This window comes from Grammomys surdaster, unplaced genomic scaffold (assembly GCF_004785775.1).
Source record: "Grammomys surdaster isolate TR1022 unplaced genomic scaffold, NIH_TR_1.0 171, whole genome shotgun sequence".
Taxonomy (NCBI): Eukaryota; Metazoa; Chordata; class Mammalia; order Rodentia; family Muridae; genus Grammomys; species Grammomys surdaster.
This window is the reverse complement of record NW_021604619.1, coordinates 1,156,048-1,173,067: the sequence shown is the minus strand read 5'-3', so window position 1 is coordinate 1,173,067 and position 17,020 is coordinate 1,156,048. Positions and strand designations below refer to the sequence as shown.

At 34.7% G+C, this 17,020-nt stretch overlaps 1 protein-coding gene across 35 annotated transcripts in view; it reads left to right on the top strand.

Moving 5' to 3' along the window:
* Rims1 (regulating synaptic membrane exocytosis 1) overlaps window positions 1-17,020 on the top strand; it is a 481,904-nt gene that overhangs the window by 319,920 nt on the left and 144,964 nt on the right. For all 35 annotated transcript variants that reach the window (XM_028767193.1, XM_028767198.1, XM_028767197.1 and 32 more), the window contains 7 exons: window positions 151-218; window positions 2,356-2,466; window positions 3,974-4,073; window positions 7,583-7,706; window positions 11,340-11,386; window positions 13,336-13,448; window positions 16,145-16,275. In XM_028767193.1, the coding sequence (XP_028623026.1) occupies window positions 151-218; window positions 2,356-2,466; window positions 3,974-4,073; window positions 7,583-7,706; window positions 11,340-11,386; window positions 13,336-13,448; window positions 16,145-16,275 (694 nt within the window). The remainder of the gene's footprint in view (window positions 1-150; window positions 219-2,355; window positions 2,467-3,973; window positions 4,074-7,582; window positions 7,707-11,339; window positions 11,387-13,335; window positions 13,449-16,144; window positions 16,276-17,020) is intronic.

Sequence of the window (17,020 nt, the reverse complement as noted above, 5' to 3'; positions counted from 1 at the left end):
GAGCCTTAACTTTCAGAAGCCAATTGTATATTATTAGACTGGGATGCAAATGCAAGTACCCTAAACTTTTTTCCCATGGACTTGAAGATGTAATGCTGAAATCAGTGCATTTTCTATTTTAACCACTTTTTGTTCTTTTCCACCGCACAGGTGACTTGGATTATTACTGGTTGGATCCTGCCACGTGGCACAGTAGGGAAACGTCGCCTATTAGTTCGGTAAGTTTTCTGGCAGCATATATAGGTCAAGATTTATATGTGGATTGATTATCTTCTGTTTCTCTCTCAATAAACATCTTTCTGGATCTATTACACATTCCACTACAGCCATTATTAATTTAATTCAAAAGGACCACTTTGAAGAGAAGGGTAGTTATCTCTGAATACTCAACAAGTTTTAAATTAAGAAGAGCACATATATTCATCCTACTTACTCATTATTATTATTATTATTATTATTATTATTATCATTCATTACTATTCTAAAATGGAGAGAACTTAAAAAATGTTCCCTTGAGAAATCTGAGAGTGTTTTACATGTCGTACTGAAAATGAATTTTCTCAATAATCATAAAATATTGCCATATTCTTGTAGTAAATAGATCTGTTAAGATTCAGATCCTAGGATCAAAGTTAGATAACAATGCTGTTTACACAAATTACCTTATGAAAGCTAAACCATTAATGACTGCTCCAGAAAAGCAAGTCCATCCCATAACAATGTACAAATAATGTGATGGTACCTAGTTTAATTCTGAGTTCATATACACTAACATTTACTCCCTGGTTGAGTTTCCGCGCTCAGTTTTCCCTTGCCTAGGAACTTTAAGATTGCTTCAGAGATAATGCATATGCAAATTAGAAGTGAGAGTACAGGTTTTTTTTGGAGGGGGGACTGAGTTAGCCTGGATGACATGCCTTCTGTAGATAAGAACAAGTTACAATGATGGTTAATTAGTTTAACCTCTTCTCATTGGAATGTTTTCATGCAGCACTGGGTATGTTGGAAAGAGTTTCATCCAGTAGTTTCTACACACACACACATGCACACACACACACACACAAACACACCACACACATATCCAACACACACACACCATACATACACACAACACACACACAACACAAAATACACATACAACATATACAAACACACCCAAAACACACACATACACACAGACATACAACACACACACACACACATACACAGAGACACACCACACACATATCCACCACACACACACACACACACCATACATACACACAACACACACACAACACAGAATACACATACAACATATACAAACACACCCAAACCACACACATACACACAGACATACAACACACACACACACACACACACATACACAGAGACATACAACACACACACACACACACACACACACTTACATATATGGACAACCACAAGTAAACAGATAAGCACACTCAGAGACATAATCACGGAGAAAGAAACACATGCACAACAATACCTAGATACACACACAAACACACAAGAGTCTTGCCCATCGCACTGAATAGGTTTGAGATGTTGCACCACACAGTGTTTAACCTAACTTCTGAAGAAAATATTTTTAAAGACTGGAGGAGAAATCTTGGAAACTTTTAACAAAACCAAGTTCAAATATTTGGAATTAAATTACAAGTTCGATCCCCAGAACCCACAATGTGAAATGAAGGAATTGTAAGTTGTCCTTTGATCTCTGCGTGTACATCGTGGTATGTGTGCTTCCCTGCATCAACTAATGAAAGGTAAAATATTATTGCTGGAAGGTGTTTCCCACACCTTTTCTACTTAATCTATCAGTTTCCTGCACAGTGCACTGCAGGACACTGGCCGTTTACAAACGGCACAACTGTCTTTCTGTCACTGCTCAGCATCAGGACAAAGGAGCACATAACAGACATATCACAACCTGGTTAAAGTTAACTCACTGTGGTATCTACTGAATGATAGCACTATTGTAGAACCATAAATAAAATTAGATTGTAGGGTAAGCCAGTGCAGCTCAATATATTATCAGCATTAACAACTCAAACGTGGTTTTTCCCTATGTGTACTAAGGAAGTTATTATCCTCTCAGTCACTTATATTTCAGAGCCATTTTAGAGACTGTCTTTGGTGGCTAACTCCTTTTATAATCGCTGCAAATAAAATATACTTCTAACTGAAAAACTTCATAAGCTTACTACAGAGTCCCTTTAAGTAAAGAATTCCCAATCTAGTGTGTTTTAGCACCCCCTGCCAAAAAAATAACTTACCATTTTACAACTACTGCTAATGTAGCTATAGAAAATAAAACAAGACATTCCTTTTTCAAACTTTATGTTTTGATAGCATCCTGTAACGTGGCAGCCATCTAAAGAGGGAGACCGATTAATTGGCCGTGTTATTCTTAACAAAAGAACAACCATGCCCAAAGAATCAGGTGCATTATTGGGTCTGAAGGTAGGTATACTGGTTCGTTTTGCCTCTTTCAGGATAAAGTACGGTACATACTGCATTCGCAAAGTATACAACAATTGGTTTTTAACTATTTTCTTTTCCAAAGTAAATTCTCTCCAGTGAATACAGTTAACCGAAATGTTTAGCAGAAACATAAAGTATGAGTAAGGGAAAAGTTTTCTAATAACAGTATTCTTACAATAATGTTGAAAGTATAAAAGTTTATTTTAAACACATTTATTGTCTTCCAACAGAAATAAGGATGTTAGGTTTGCAAAGATCTTCCTATTTTGTAGAACACTGTATATGTGGGCACACATAGGCATATCTTACATTATGTATATCCAGATATCCGTGTTAAATCAAATGACTGTGCTGGAAGTTCCCTAAATAAATATTTAAAGATTTTGCTTGACATATTGTTGCTGTTGCGTGTGACTTGTTGAGAACTATTGGCCATTAATTTAGGAAGTAGGTTTAGCTCATATGTGGGGTCGTTGCCTGGCGTACATGAAAGCCCTCAGTTTGAAACAAAGCACAGCATAGCAAAAATTAATTCATGTACTTATGTATATTTTATAGATTATTAGTATTAACTACTCTATTAAATAATTCTATTTTTTAATAATTAAATAATTATATTATTTAATAATTAAATAATTCTATTAATAATTATGGTATTAAGTAATACCAGAATTAAATAATTAAATAGTTTTGGTACCCTGTATTAATAGCTCTGTTCCAAATAACTGTGGAACAATCTCACCACTCAATATTATTCTACCTGCTTCCTCTCTCTCCCACCCATCTTCAATTGTGTATACTTGAGACCCTTGCACCAGGCAAAATTGCCTGGAGGTTTATTTCAAATATAGTAAACTTAAGTATAATGGAAAGTGTTGAATGTTTAGCAATATAATTCAGATTTGAGAGTCAAGTTACATGGCAGGGTATGGCAAATGACATTATCCAGATGTTTTGAACTAGATATGTTGAAGCTAAGACACTTGTACAGTGTAACACTTTGTACAATGACAAGTCACTCACTCCAGGTAGCCTTGCTTGGGTGGAATCTGTATGAGCCCAGGTCTAACACAGTTATAGAAAAATGCCAGTGTTTGATATGGACATGGGGTATATCTTTATGCAAACATGCTGACTCACATGTAAGCACGATATGGAAGATTACTGAATTCAGTGCAAACAGCGCCGAACATTCAGTGACTAACCATGACCAGAGAGTTATATGCCTGTCTTCGAAGTGTAAATCATCACAGTGCCCTTTGTTAATACAATATAAAAAGTCAGTACACAGTCTTTCTTACATTACCATCCTATACAGTGGTTTTTAAAAGTAATTACTACTATTTACTTCAATAAAAAAAAAATACAGTTCATGAACGTCCCTGAGCTGAGTTGTAAGCATGCTTGAAGATAGTGTACAGTTAGTTCTGCTAACTAATATATTCGTGAACGAGTGGGAGGAGTTCATCAATTTGTCATTATCCAGGTCGTTGGAGGAAAAATGACGGACTTAGGGCGCCTTGGTGCTTTCATCACCAAAGTAAAGAAGGGTAGCCTGGCAGATGTCGTTGGACACCTAAGAGCAGGTAAATTTCCTTTTTTTTTTCATATATAAGTGATTTTTTTTTGGTCTGTGTATATATTGAAGAGTTTTAGTCTGAGTTCAGTCATTTAAATTTATGAGTTGTCACCAAGTCCTTATAATGTGTAGGTCCATCTCTATTTCTGATACAGATATTTACCCATTCAATTGTAGGTTCTGTGCATAAGTAGCAATGGAGAGATGGTAAGGTTAGGGATCTCTCTTATTTATATAAAAACATCGATGGAAAACAATGAAAGAATGCCTATTCTATAAACCATAATACTAAAACAAAAATCCAAACGAAAAGTGTAAAAAGCACATTCCACACCACTAAGTCTTTTGTAATGTGTCAAAACAGCTATTAAGAAATTGGAAGTTATATTTCTTGCATATAACCCAGTTATAATAATGACTCCTATACAAATTTTTTAAAGAAATAGAGGTTAATTGAAATGTTACAAATTATGTCACTTCTATAGTGTTTGGGTGTTTTTATTAATATTTTTTTCTTTATATATCCTTAACTGACACTGGAAAAGTAGATCACCAAGTGTATGATATATTCAGTTGCAGCACAGTTTAAATTTTATTTTAGCAGCTCCTTTTTAATTTTAGTTGAGATCATAGTAACATTTTTAGTTGCTCTCATTGTAGGCAGTGGGTAGCTGTTCCAATAATGGTAATCTTTGACACAAGAGTAAATCTGAAAAGCTACAGGAATCCCACAGTAGCCAAAGCTAGCAGATGTGAGCTGTGGAAGGCAGTGTTCGCAGATGAGAACAGTATGACAGCTTTTGAAGGTGGTTGTTTTCTGAGAAGGTTCCAGAAGAAGTGAGTGAGGTGGTTGTTCTCTCAGATATAACCTGTTGTTTCCACTTCTGTAACATCCTCTTGATGTGCAGAGAACCAGACAGTATAAAGCTAAACCGATGAAGGCTCATCTGAGATAACTGTAAAACATACAAGTCTCCTTTATCCTTTAAGCAATTGACTTGGACAAAATAAAAGTGCTTTTTAACTTAGAATTTTATAGACCCAATGATGGAGACTATTGTGTATATATATTCTAATGTACAAACTGGCTTCTCTTCTATTTCCATATAAACTGCTTTAGGCTTTAAAAATCACTTCTGACATTATTGATTGATTTTTTTGATTGATGATTGAGTGATTATTGATTGATTGACTCATCTTTCCTGGGAACAGTACTTCCACCTTCTTTAGATTTCTACAATTTGACTCCTCTTCACGTCAAAGTGGTTCACTGCTGCTGGGTTTCCTCTGAAACATAAAGCCCACACCCTCACCCTTGTTGATCCTTCTGTGCCTCTAGCTTATCTTATTTTCAACTCAAGAGCTTTGTAACTCTGCCCATTGTGAGCCTACAAAGATCCCTGGTTAGGTCAGTCTACCTGTATCCTGGCAAGCTTCTGCCTGTCCCCATCAAGGTTTCCTCAGCACCAGCTGCCAGATTGTTGAAATATTTTCCATCCTTCAACGTTCATAATTCAAGTGTTTCTTGATATCTTCCATAGAACCGTAACTAAAATTCCTATGCTCCTGTTACCACCTGACTGTACTTCTCTTTCTAACTGGATGCTTGTGATAGCAGTAAACACAGTATTTAAAGATTTTAAAAAATATTTTTATTTGTTTTTCTATTATGTTTCCACCGTGAAATATAAAGACAAAGTATTGTTTTTATTTCTTTTTTCTCCCCCTTGATTACATCTATCTGAGGTGCTGTTCTGCGAATTAACAAATGGTGTGAATGGTATTAAATGTTCCCTGTATTCTGTTTTATTGTACTTTGCATAGATTAAAGCATGTATTAATTTATCTTGTTATAAAAGTTACGTGTCCAGGTAACTGTCTGTAAGGAATACTAGTGTACAATGCATTGCTTTAGCAAAATAATGGTTGCCACCCAGTATTAAGTATTAAAATCAATTTATTTGTATTCATCATTTTGAAAAAGTAATAGAACAAAATATAATGGGAATTATTAGGGTAAGTACTATCTTATAAAATATTTTCCCAGCATATATGTAAATGTGTACCTCTATCCACATATATTAAATATATATGTCTAATGAATTGTATCTAATTATGTATAATTCTTTAAATATCTTTGCATATATATATGCACACATGCCTGATGAATTGTGATGTTAAACTGTTTTATGGTCAAAAAGCTTTTTGAATATTGATAACATTATAAATACTTAATTGATTTCTTTCATTTCTTGTCAGTGAAGTATATTTGAAAATCTTTCTAGGTAATTTCTTAGGTCAAATATTTAAAACTTATTTAATTATTGGGAATAACCATATTTTAAACTTAACATAAGTAGTACTCACAGTTTTTACTTTTAAGAAAAGAAATTCTGAGAAAGAGTTACTTTAAGAAAAGTTTTTTTTCATTTGTTGTAAAAATGACCTAAAATCTAAAATCCTCATATTTGTGTCTACCTGAATGTATATAATAATATTAGTTAAATACTGAATATAGTTAGGTACTTAATTATTTTAGGGCCTTAAATTCTTAGAACTACTGAATAAGCATGATCATCAAAATCTAAGACACCTCAAAGAGTCACCAATTCAAGGACAGCTCTCCTGAATCTACCCTCTGTGAGCTGGCAGGTACTGGCAGAGGACCATTTAGAGTCTGACATATTCATGAGAATAAGTCTGTCTCTAAATCATGTACATTAAGGCTGGATTTAAAATAACAACCATCAGTTGCTCTACTTTTTCCCCTATGGGATATCATATTTCTGTCCCTTGTTGATCTTGGACTGTCTTACTAAGAAATAAGTAGCACATTCTCTATAATCTTAAATATTTCCCATTGTTCCTTTAATAGTCACTATACACTCTGTATAGAATGTATGTGTTTGAACATCTGGAAGGGGGTTAACTGTCATGCAAACGTTTTTACATCTGCTTGCTTTGTAATTGCCATGGCTACCTACGTTACCTTATCTATGGATATGAATTCAAACCCTTCCATGCCTTCTTATTCTTTTGTGCATCGGGTGAAGACAATGTGGCCTGACTTAGAGGTGGAAACATCATGCTAGAAAATGCTTATTACTAAAACAGACCGTTCGTTCATTTAATAAGAACCTGTCACATGCAGAGCCACATACATTTGTTATATTAATAAAGGGCATGCTGCTAACCATTGGTTTTAATGTTTTCAAACAGGCTGTGCTAATTTCCATCCCATAGCATGAGATTACTTTCATATTATTTCTGGTGTTTCTAAAAAGATAAAGGCAGTTTTGTATTGGAGTATTCTCAGTGACCAGTATTATTTGGGGAGGTAAACCAAAGGAAACAATAAAGGTGGTTAGAAGAACCGATTAGCTGACATTATATGACAAGCCTTGAATATTAATTATTGTTATATGGTTTGCATTTTTTTGTTTAAAAAAAGAGAAAAGATAAGAAAAGTAAAGAGAATATATAAGGTAAAAAAATACCCTTTTTTTTAAATTCAAGGGGATGAAGTTCTAGAGTGGAATGGTAAACCCCTGCCGGGAGCAACAAACGAAGAAGTTTACAACATTATTTTAGAATCAAAATCAGAACCTCAAGTTGAAATTATTGTTTCAAGGCCTATTGGGTAAGGCTGAAAACAACTTACTTCTTAAGTTTAGTAAATTACATGTATTAGCAGGGTTTTACAAGGAGGTTTTTACATTTATACAGTACATGTTAACATGAATAGCTTTTAAAATCCACTATGGGTATATATAATAGATAATAAATTCCTCTTAACTTTTAAAATTAGAATAGCGATTTTTCCCTATTATGTTAGAAGATCCACAATAGACCAATATAAAAATATTGATATATAGTTTTCACAAGCAAAATTTAACAAAATATTTTCTTTCAATGATTACTGATTTTTTTTTTGTCATTTCTAATGTACTCAGTGCTATTTCCTTTAAGGGAGTAACTGGCCATATCATCTTGTGATATTTAAATATGATATATCTCCAATAAATTCTTATTTTAATAGCATCTATCTCCAATAAATTCTTATTCTACAAAGGAGAAAATATTTTTGTGTATAATTATGAAAGAGTGACTTCAGCTTTTATATAAATCCAAGCAGAGCATATTGAATATTTGGATATGTCAAGTACTATAATACATGATGTTTCTGAAACATCAGTTTTAATCATGGTTCAGTAACCTACAGACACTAGAGCATTTCTCTCTATCCGTATAGAGGTCTCCATAATGTTAGCCTTTTCCAGCAAACTCACAAATTCCGGGCTGAAAATTCATTTACCATTCTATAAATTTTAGTAGGCATTTTGATCTGTGTCATTATAGTGAGCTCATTATTTGAATTTCTTCTTGACAAGTAACTTTTATACCTATTATACAAATTATATATACAATATAAATATTTATATTTGCCAAGATATTAGAGAGTTCTGATTTAACACACTTATGTTGAAAATCTATGAACATAGTGGAGCATGTGTCCTTGTTATATGTTGGAGCATCGTCTGGGTATATGCCAGGAGTGAAAATCCAATCACTTTAATTTTCACTGTTTCCATGAGTTTATATCAATGCAAAACATACAAGAAAACATAATCATCCTAATATTGATGGAATGAAAATGTATGATCATATTTCACAGAATATTAATATATAAAACTCTAAAATAAAGTCAAGCTTATCACAATTTTAAGTGGCAACAAAGAATAAACATTGAAGACATTTCCAAAAGTATTATATATTCCCACCTAGATTCTTAAAATAACACCATAACTTATGCTAGTTTTACCTGCTATACGCTTTAGTGCTGAGGTACATGTGAGATTAAAGATAGAGGTAAGTAAATTGGGAGAAAATTAAAAAATCTAAAAATAAAATTTATACTGAAGCCCTGCACACACATCCAGATAGATACTTTGGAGATACATAGTGCATTCAGAATGCTCAAGTAAAATAGTGATTTATTGTAAATTATGAGAGCAACAGACAATTAAAGTAGACTGGATTAACAATAATATTGCTGTTGTTTGTATGCATATCAAATAACCATCCCCATACCCAATCCCTAGTCCATCATGAGGTATGGAATTCAGGGGGATATGACTTTTAATATTATGTTTCAATGAGGGTCAAAGCTGCCACATGCATTATTAGAATAATTCTAATTCTAATTTCAATAACGACATTTAATGTTACTGTTTAATTTATTGACATAATGATTTCAGGAATCATTGTAGATGTAACTCACAACCCTTGATGAATGCAGATTAAAAGCACAAGCTGTTTTCAGATGCTTTGGGAAGTTCCAAATGCAGCATCTTTGACTTTTATGATCATGATTACTATTAAATCTACTGATCACAAGACTTGTGAGTAGAAATAACTAAGAAAACTCGTACTAACAAATGGAACTCTATGCAAGGAAATCTTGCAGAAAGAGTCAGTGTTAAATGTTGGCCCAAAATGATTCTGGAAATTTTTTTTTATTAAATGATTCTATTTATTACCATTCCAAATGTTGCCCCCATTCCTGGTGCCCCCTCCAAGAGTTCTTAGTCCCATCTCCTTCCCCTTCCCCTTTGCTCTTCCACCAACCGGACCACCCACTCCCATCTCACCTTCCCAGCATCCCCCTTCCCTGAAGCATCAAGTCTCTTCAGGATTAGTCACACCCCTTCCGCCTGAGGCCAGACAAGGCCATCCTCTGGTACAAATATGCCAAGGGACACATACCAGCTCCTGCATGTTCTTTGGTTGATGGCTTAATCTCTGGGAGCTCTGAGGGGTCCAGGTTAGTTGGTATTGTTTTAGAATTTTTAAAACAACTTTTCTCTGGTCCTACTGTCAGTAGCCCATAAAATATCTAAGAGTTCCACATTCTGAGTTTTTAACTGACTGTGTAAGATTTTACTGTGTGAGGTATCCCAAAGCTATTATGATCTAAAATTGTCAGCATCCTAATTTTTAAAATAATTCATTTCCATTTGCTCAGGCAAATGGAGAGGAACTTGCCATTGTAAAAAAAAAAGTTGTATTTCAGGAATGGTAAAATAATCTCAAGGATAAATTCATGGAAATTATATAAATTGGTAATTATATTACATTGTACTATACAATATATTTCATAAAATATGCAGACTAAGGTTTTATTATTTGTAGAAAATTTTAAGTATGGCTAATTATTAAAATCAGTTTGAACAAAAAGTAAGGATGAGGCATCAAAGAATAAAAAGAGAAATCATAATAAAAAAATAATCCAAGTTAATTTAGGTTGCAAGGTAAGTGATTTAAATAAGTAACTGATATGCTGATAATTCTCTTGATGATAACTCCAGTCTGCTTTAATGTGTCATGTTAATGCTTGTATCTTATCAATTGTCTTAAATTGCTACTAAAATTATTTTGAAAAAGAAGAGGCAATGTAGTCTCATAATACCCAATCTAAGATGACCCAGCATTCTGATGAGATATTAAAGTCTCAGTGGATGATAGATTAAGCTGAAGCGATCTTATGTTTTTCAGAGTGATCCGTGAGCATGTCAGGAATGGGTGTTCTCACGACTCACTTTAATCATGTAGTGTGATAGCTATGTATTCATTAAACTTCAGTACAGAGCTATGCATCTCTATTTGCATATGTATTTTATGTGCCATGTATATATTGCATGCACATACATGAAATATTTTGGCATTTTTTTTGTTGCAAGCTTGAACCACTGTTAATTTCCAAAGCAATTCATCCATTTAATTTCCTTAACGTTGCCCATGATATCCACTGTTTCATTTTATTATGAAGAGATTTTTCCATCACTTTCGCTCAGTAAACTCTTTCAGATGTGTTCGTAAAGCATATTACTGGTTTGTAAAAATTTGTGTCATTTTAATTTCCTAGAACTGAAACAAAATACTACCTTTAACATTTTTTTTTAATTTCCAAAACCTGCTGTTTTGGTAGTAAAAATATTGTGGTGATTTTTATCCACAATATTAATCTGACTGTCGTCATGTTAAAGAGTTTTGCTATTAAGCATATAAAAAATTTGTTTTTTATTGCAGTTTTCTTTTATGTGGTGTTTCGCATTCATGCACATTAAAAGTTACGTAAATAGTAACTCTCCTTCATTTCTACATCCCTTAAGACCCAAAAGGACTTTTCAAGGCACTGAGATAAAATGGGCGGTGGTTGCCTCAGGTAGGGTAATTTGCCTAAAGGGATTTTCACCTTATCTGTTTCTTTTAGCGACATTCCCAGGATCCCCGAGAGTTCCCATCCTCCTCTGGAGTCCAGTGAGTATAGCATTTCGTTGTTATTAAAAATATATTAAACAAAATTACAAAGTAAGATTCATCATTTTCCTAAGTTACTTGTTGTAGATGAATTAATATAACTGTTTGGCTGTCTATACTAATACCAAATATTGCAGTCCTACTGACTGAAAGATTCTTCTTTACCGACAATTTTCTTCTTTTGCCCATATTTTTTGTGGCCACACAAAGATCTTTGTTTCAATGCTCTCCTTTATAATAAAGTCAAGACCTTCTCAAAGCTCAGGTGTTATGTCAGGAGTGTTATGTTTAGGACAGGTGTTTAGAGAGAAACTGAGACAGATTACTGAAGAGTAAAGAATTTATTAAAATATTATTAACTCCGTGAAGAGACAGCATGAGGCTCTTAGCATGATGAGAGAGAGCATTAAGGAGACTTGAGACTCCAGTACCAGAGATAGATGGCAAGGCAGTGCCTCGGAGAATCAGAGCCTACATAGTAGAAGTTTTGTTCTTGGAGCTGTTTACAGCTTTCTGAGGATGGGGGAGGTCTCATATCAAGAGCTTGCAGCCAGGCCCTCTGATACCCTGGTCAGGGGAAAAATAAAAGAGTAGGGTGCAGGATATATGGAGCCAAATACCCCTTTGATGTTGACTGGCTTTCCTGATGAGTAATCATGGCACTGGAATGTCTGACCATGTTTCAGTAGCCAAGCCCTTTGATATCTGTGAGATGAAGACCACTTCTGACATTGCATTCTTACTAGTAATAAATCTGTTCCCTGCACACACCGAAATATGTATTTTTGACTGGGTGTTATGACACAGGTTTGTAATCCAATATCCTGGAATATAGATGCAGGAGATCTCAAGCTCAAGATCAGCTCATGTGACATGGCAAGAATCTGTCTCAAGAAAACAAAACAACAATAACAACAAAACTAAATCTTGCAATGCTTGACTATCCAGTTTGATTGAAAAGCAGCACAGTCTCAGGAACAGTCTAGACACATTAATAAATAATTACCATGCATCACATAATAGTGACTCATGTGGTATTAGAAGTCATGGGTGTAGTAGAGATCACTTATAGGGGTGTGTTTCACAGCTGTTAGTGTTTGGTGGTGAAGGAAGTATCTGATTTGTAAATATAGCCAGTCAGGCTCAGATGAAGTCATATGGTGTATAACAACACTTGGAGATAATCAAACTTGGTTCACAGCCTAGAAATGATTGGCACTCAATTAAAATTGGGGTTTGGTTCTCTAGGTATTAATACAGAACTCATCTTATATGACTATAAAATTAAGTTTTTGATAAGACAGTTAGTGATGAGAAGGGGGGAAAATCATGACCATGCCGAAGAAGGAACCAGTGGCCAAATTACCACACAAAACCTATTCCATCAGGTCCCCATAGCATCCGCAGCTCAGCCCAGATTTTGTTTTGAGCTTTCTGATGGTCAGTATCAAGAGATACATGGGGAAATTTCCATAAATAATAATAGACTTGATAACCTTGATAATACTCTTATCAACCTTATCAGGAAACTTCTTTCATGGAACATGGTATTAGATTATTATAAACTGTGTTGCCAGTCCATGCTGTCTCCTATGCCCTTTAGGAAGAGAACTGTGTCTTTTGTTTGAACCCCAAAATGAGGTTTAAATTAGGTCATCTGCAGCATTTTGTCCCTTAAAAGAGAGATTTTTAAACTATATGAAATAAAGCTATAAGATGTAATTTCTCTTTCATCAGGTTTCTTTACCCTAGCCTCACTAGCTTTTTAGGTCTTAAAATATTGTTGCTTATGATTAAAAAATAATTTGTTTCTAGAGATACCCATGAAAATGTGAATTCTACATCAAACAGTGTTGGCTATAGCTTTATACCAATTACAGGAACATTTACCATTTGGTTCAAGACTTTATTTCCACACTAACAAATGTTCATTTCTATTCTCATTTTAGGTTCAAGTTCCTTTGAATCTCAGAAGATGGAAAGGCCTTCCATTTCTGTTATTTCTCCAACTAGCCCCGGAGCTCTGAAAGATGCCCCACAAGTCTTACCAGGGCAACTCTCAGTATGTATTCTTCAGACACAGTGAATGACAATAGGATTTTTCTCTGAGTGCATCATTAAAAAACATCTGGCTTTCTGGGGCCTCCAGTGAGCACATAGCCATTTGATACTATCACCGACTTCATCACTGTGTGATGCGTTTCTTCAGCTCTTCTTTCAGTCACATATGTTTATGTAGAAATAGTGATTGAATATTGCCTCTGCCTGGCCTTAGCTGAAGAGGGCACAGATGTCTGACAGACACAGGTCAAAAGACTGATGATCTCTTGTAACTTTCTAACTGTGCTGGATGTTGAAGCTGATGGTTTCTGGAGTCTTAACGCTCTCTTGCTTTCTGGGGCTGATAACCAATGGCTTCTTTTCTCTATAACTCTTTGTGTTTATTTTATTCCTTAACTTTATCTTAGTGCTCTGTGCTAAATACCTAACTTTTTGTCACTGTTCTGTGGTTCATTAAGTGCTGGGTACTTCATTCTTTCTTAACCCTTTATTACTGTTCTGTGTTTCATTCTATTCATTCATTCAGGTCTTGTAGAATCATCATTAGGAATTAAAAATCGTCTGTCTTTCCGTATAGCCTCACTACAAGACAGTACATCTTCATTGATCTGCAGAAAAATCTGCCCAATAGGGTAGGCTAAGACCCAGAGATTGTTCCACTAATTTAATAATGTCAGGAAAGGCATATCAATAGCAAGAATCAAATTCCGAGACTTCTCCTTTGGGCCTTGCCTCCAGGGGCTCATTCATTGCAGTTCCATGATGAACCATCTCTGGAAGATCACCTGCTAGCCTTTTATACTCTCCTAGATGGCTCCTGACAGAATGTTCACAATGTGCCAATGGCTCTAAACATTAACTGGTGAATGGTAGCATCTGGAAAACTATCCATGCTTTTGCTATGTTACATCTATTTTCAGGGGTGAATCATTGTTCACATACATTCATAGAAACCCATATTCATTCTTCTTAACCACTTTATGAGCCCGATGCTAAGAAACTTAAATTTTAAAAATCCCATTAATGTCTTAGCACATTTATTTGTGTAAAGAGAGCACAGATGCTGTTCAAGCCCAGCTACCCATGTACTTCCTGTGGGTTTACTCTCTAACCTGGGGAACCTTGGAGAAATAAACTGCCCCACTGTTGAGAATTGCTTATTGATTAAAAACAGAAACTGGAATATTTGTATTAATCACTAAAAAGAGAGCTTGCCTTAAATAGTCCTATGAATATTTGAATTTTTATTCTTTGGACCGATAAGTCAAAGGAAGTAATTTTATCCTAATTATTATTTCCATGTGTTTTTATTTTTAACTTCTCTCTATAATATAGCAAACAATGTAACCTGTTTTGCTTTGTTGCCTAGACATTTACTTATTTCTTGGACTTACCTCTGGCTCTTCACCTATACCATTAACATGGGTCAGAGCCTAATTTGGTTGGATAAAAAAAGAAAACCAGAGGGTTAGATTCATGCATATCCAAATTCTGACTCTGTTCCTTACTGTGACGGGACAGTTTTATCTAATTGAGCTTGTCTTATCTGGACTCCATAATACAGTCACATCCCCACTAACCATTCGAATTTAAATTTATTACTTAATCAGAAAATTAAAAGTAAGTTCTCGTTTCCAGGACGACATTGAAGGAAGCTTAGTGTCTTGTTCTTACTGCAGACCTTGCTTTTTTGTGCTCACATCTAATTTGAGGTCACCATGTGTTTCCCCATTTGGCTCTAGCATGAAGACTTTATCATTCGGTATATCACTCAGCCTTCATGTTCTCTGAAGTGTTATATATGTATTAAGCCTTCCCTTTGGTTTGTCTTTCTCTCATAGTTACTAGCTTATTAAAATCTGTTCATAGAAATTAAATGAGAAAAATGTCAGGAAACAACAAACTGTGTCTGGTGCAGGATGGATCTGTAGTAAGTGTGGTCCCTGGCCTCTTCCCTCCTATCTTACTCAACTCTTGTTTTGGCTACTCTTATCGCTAGAACACACATTCTTTATTCTTTTACTCTTTTTTATTTTTGAGATTACGATGTGATCACATCAATCTTGTTTCATTTTCCTTTTCAACATCCTTCAGTATACCTCTTCTTGCCCTTTGAATGAGCTTTCCTTTAGAAAGCTCTTCTCTTGTTTCGTTTTTTGTTTATTTGCTTGTTTTAAAGACAGGGTTTATCTGTGTGTGCTGGCTGTCCTGGAACTCATTCTGTAGACGAGGCTGGCCTCAAACTCAGAGATTTGCCAGCCTTTGTCTCCCAAGTACTGAGATTAAATGTGTATGCCACCAGAGCCTGGCATGAAAAGTATTTCTAGGGATCTTAAGATAAATCCATTGATGATCACCAATTATTGCATTTGATATTTAAACAAACAAACAAACAGACAGACAGACAAGCAAACAAAACACCATGATGATTTTGATTTTCCCAGAATTAAAAGAACAAGCTTAGTTGGAATTCCCTGCCTTGAGATGTAATACTGCAGGTTTTCTCATTGTGAGTTAGATACAAAATGCTTAATAAGAGAAAAGTTAACTTCTTAATGGTTATGCTTCCAAATCACTCTAATTCCCTTATACATCAAGTCAAAATATCATCTTTTAAATAGAATTTTGTTTTTATTTAAAAATTATATTATCTCATGACTTTGATAAATAACACAGACTTTCCTTCATTTCTCCTAGGTGAAACTGTGGTATGACAAAGTGGGGCATCAACTGATTGTAAATGTTCTACAGGCAACAGATCTACCCCCTAGAGTAGATGGGCGTCCCAGGAATCCCTATGTAAAAATGTATTTTCTTCCAGATAGAAGGTAACACATGAATTTTGAGAAATTGATTAATTTCTGTATTAATGGGAAAAATGTTTTTCCTTTCTGGGACATATTTTCTTAATACAATAAGTAATTCTATTTAGGGGAGAAAACTGCATTATCCCATAAGACAATGTCTTATACCTTTTACTTGAAAGAGAAAATGGCTTTTTAAAAATATATCAGTTAGTAGATTCACTTCATTAAATTGTACCTCTATATATACATATCATGACCATTGCTTACATTTGTCATTGAAATCAGTAATATTAAGTAGAAACATTATTAATATTGTGCCCATAAGCACAATTTAGATTTTGATGTTATAATGTAAAAATAGTAAAAGGGACTGTAGTTCTGTGGTAAAGCACTCACTTAGCTTGCATGAAGCTCTGCGCTTGAACCTCACCACAAGACATTGTTAATAAGTGATAGCCTAGGTTTTTTATCCTTGAACAACACATTTATAGCATTCCCTCTAAGCTTCATAGAACACTGTAGAAGGAAATGGAAAGAATGTGAAAGAGAATTATAGTGGACATACTGTAAATCTCCAACATCTGGAATATTTTCAGTCAATAAACCTGCAAGAGTGCTTGCACTGGAGCTACATGCATGTGTGTACACACACACACCAAACACACACAGAACACACACTCACACCAAACAACACACACACACACAGAAAGTACACATACAAACTACACACAGTATGCACACCACATACACAACACACACACACACA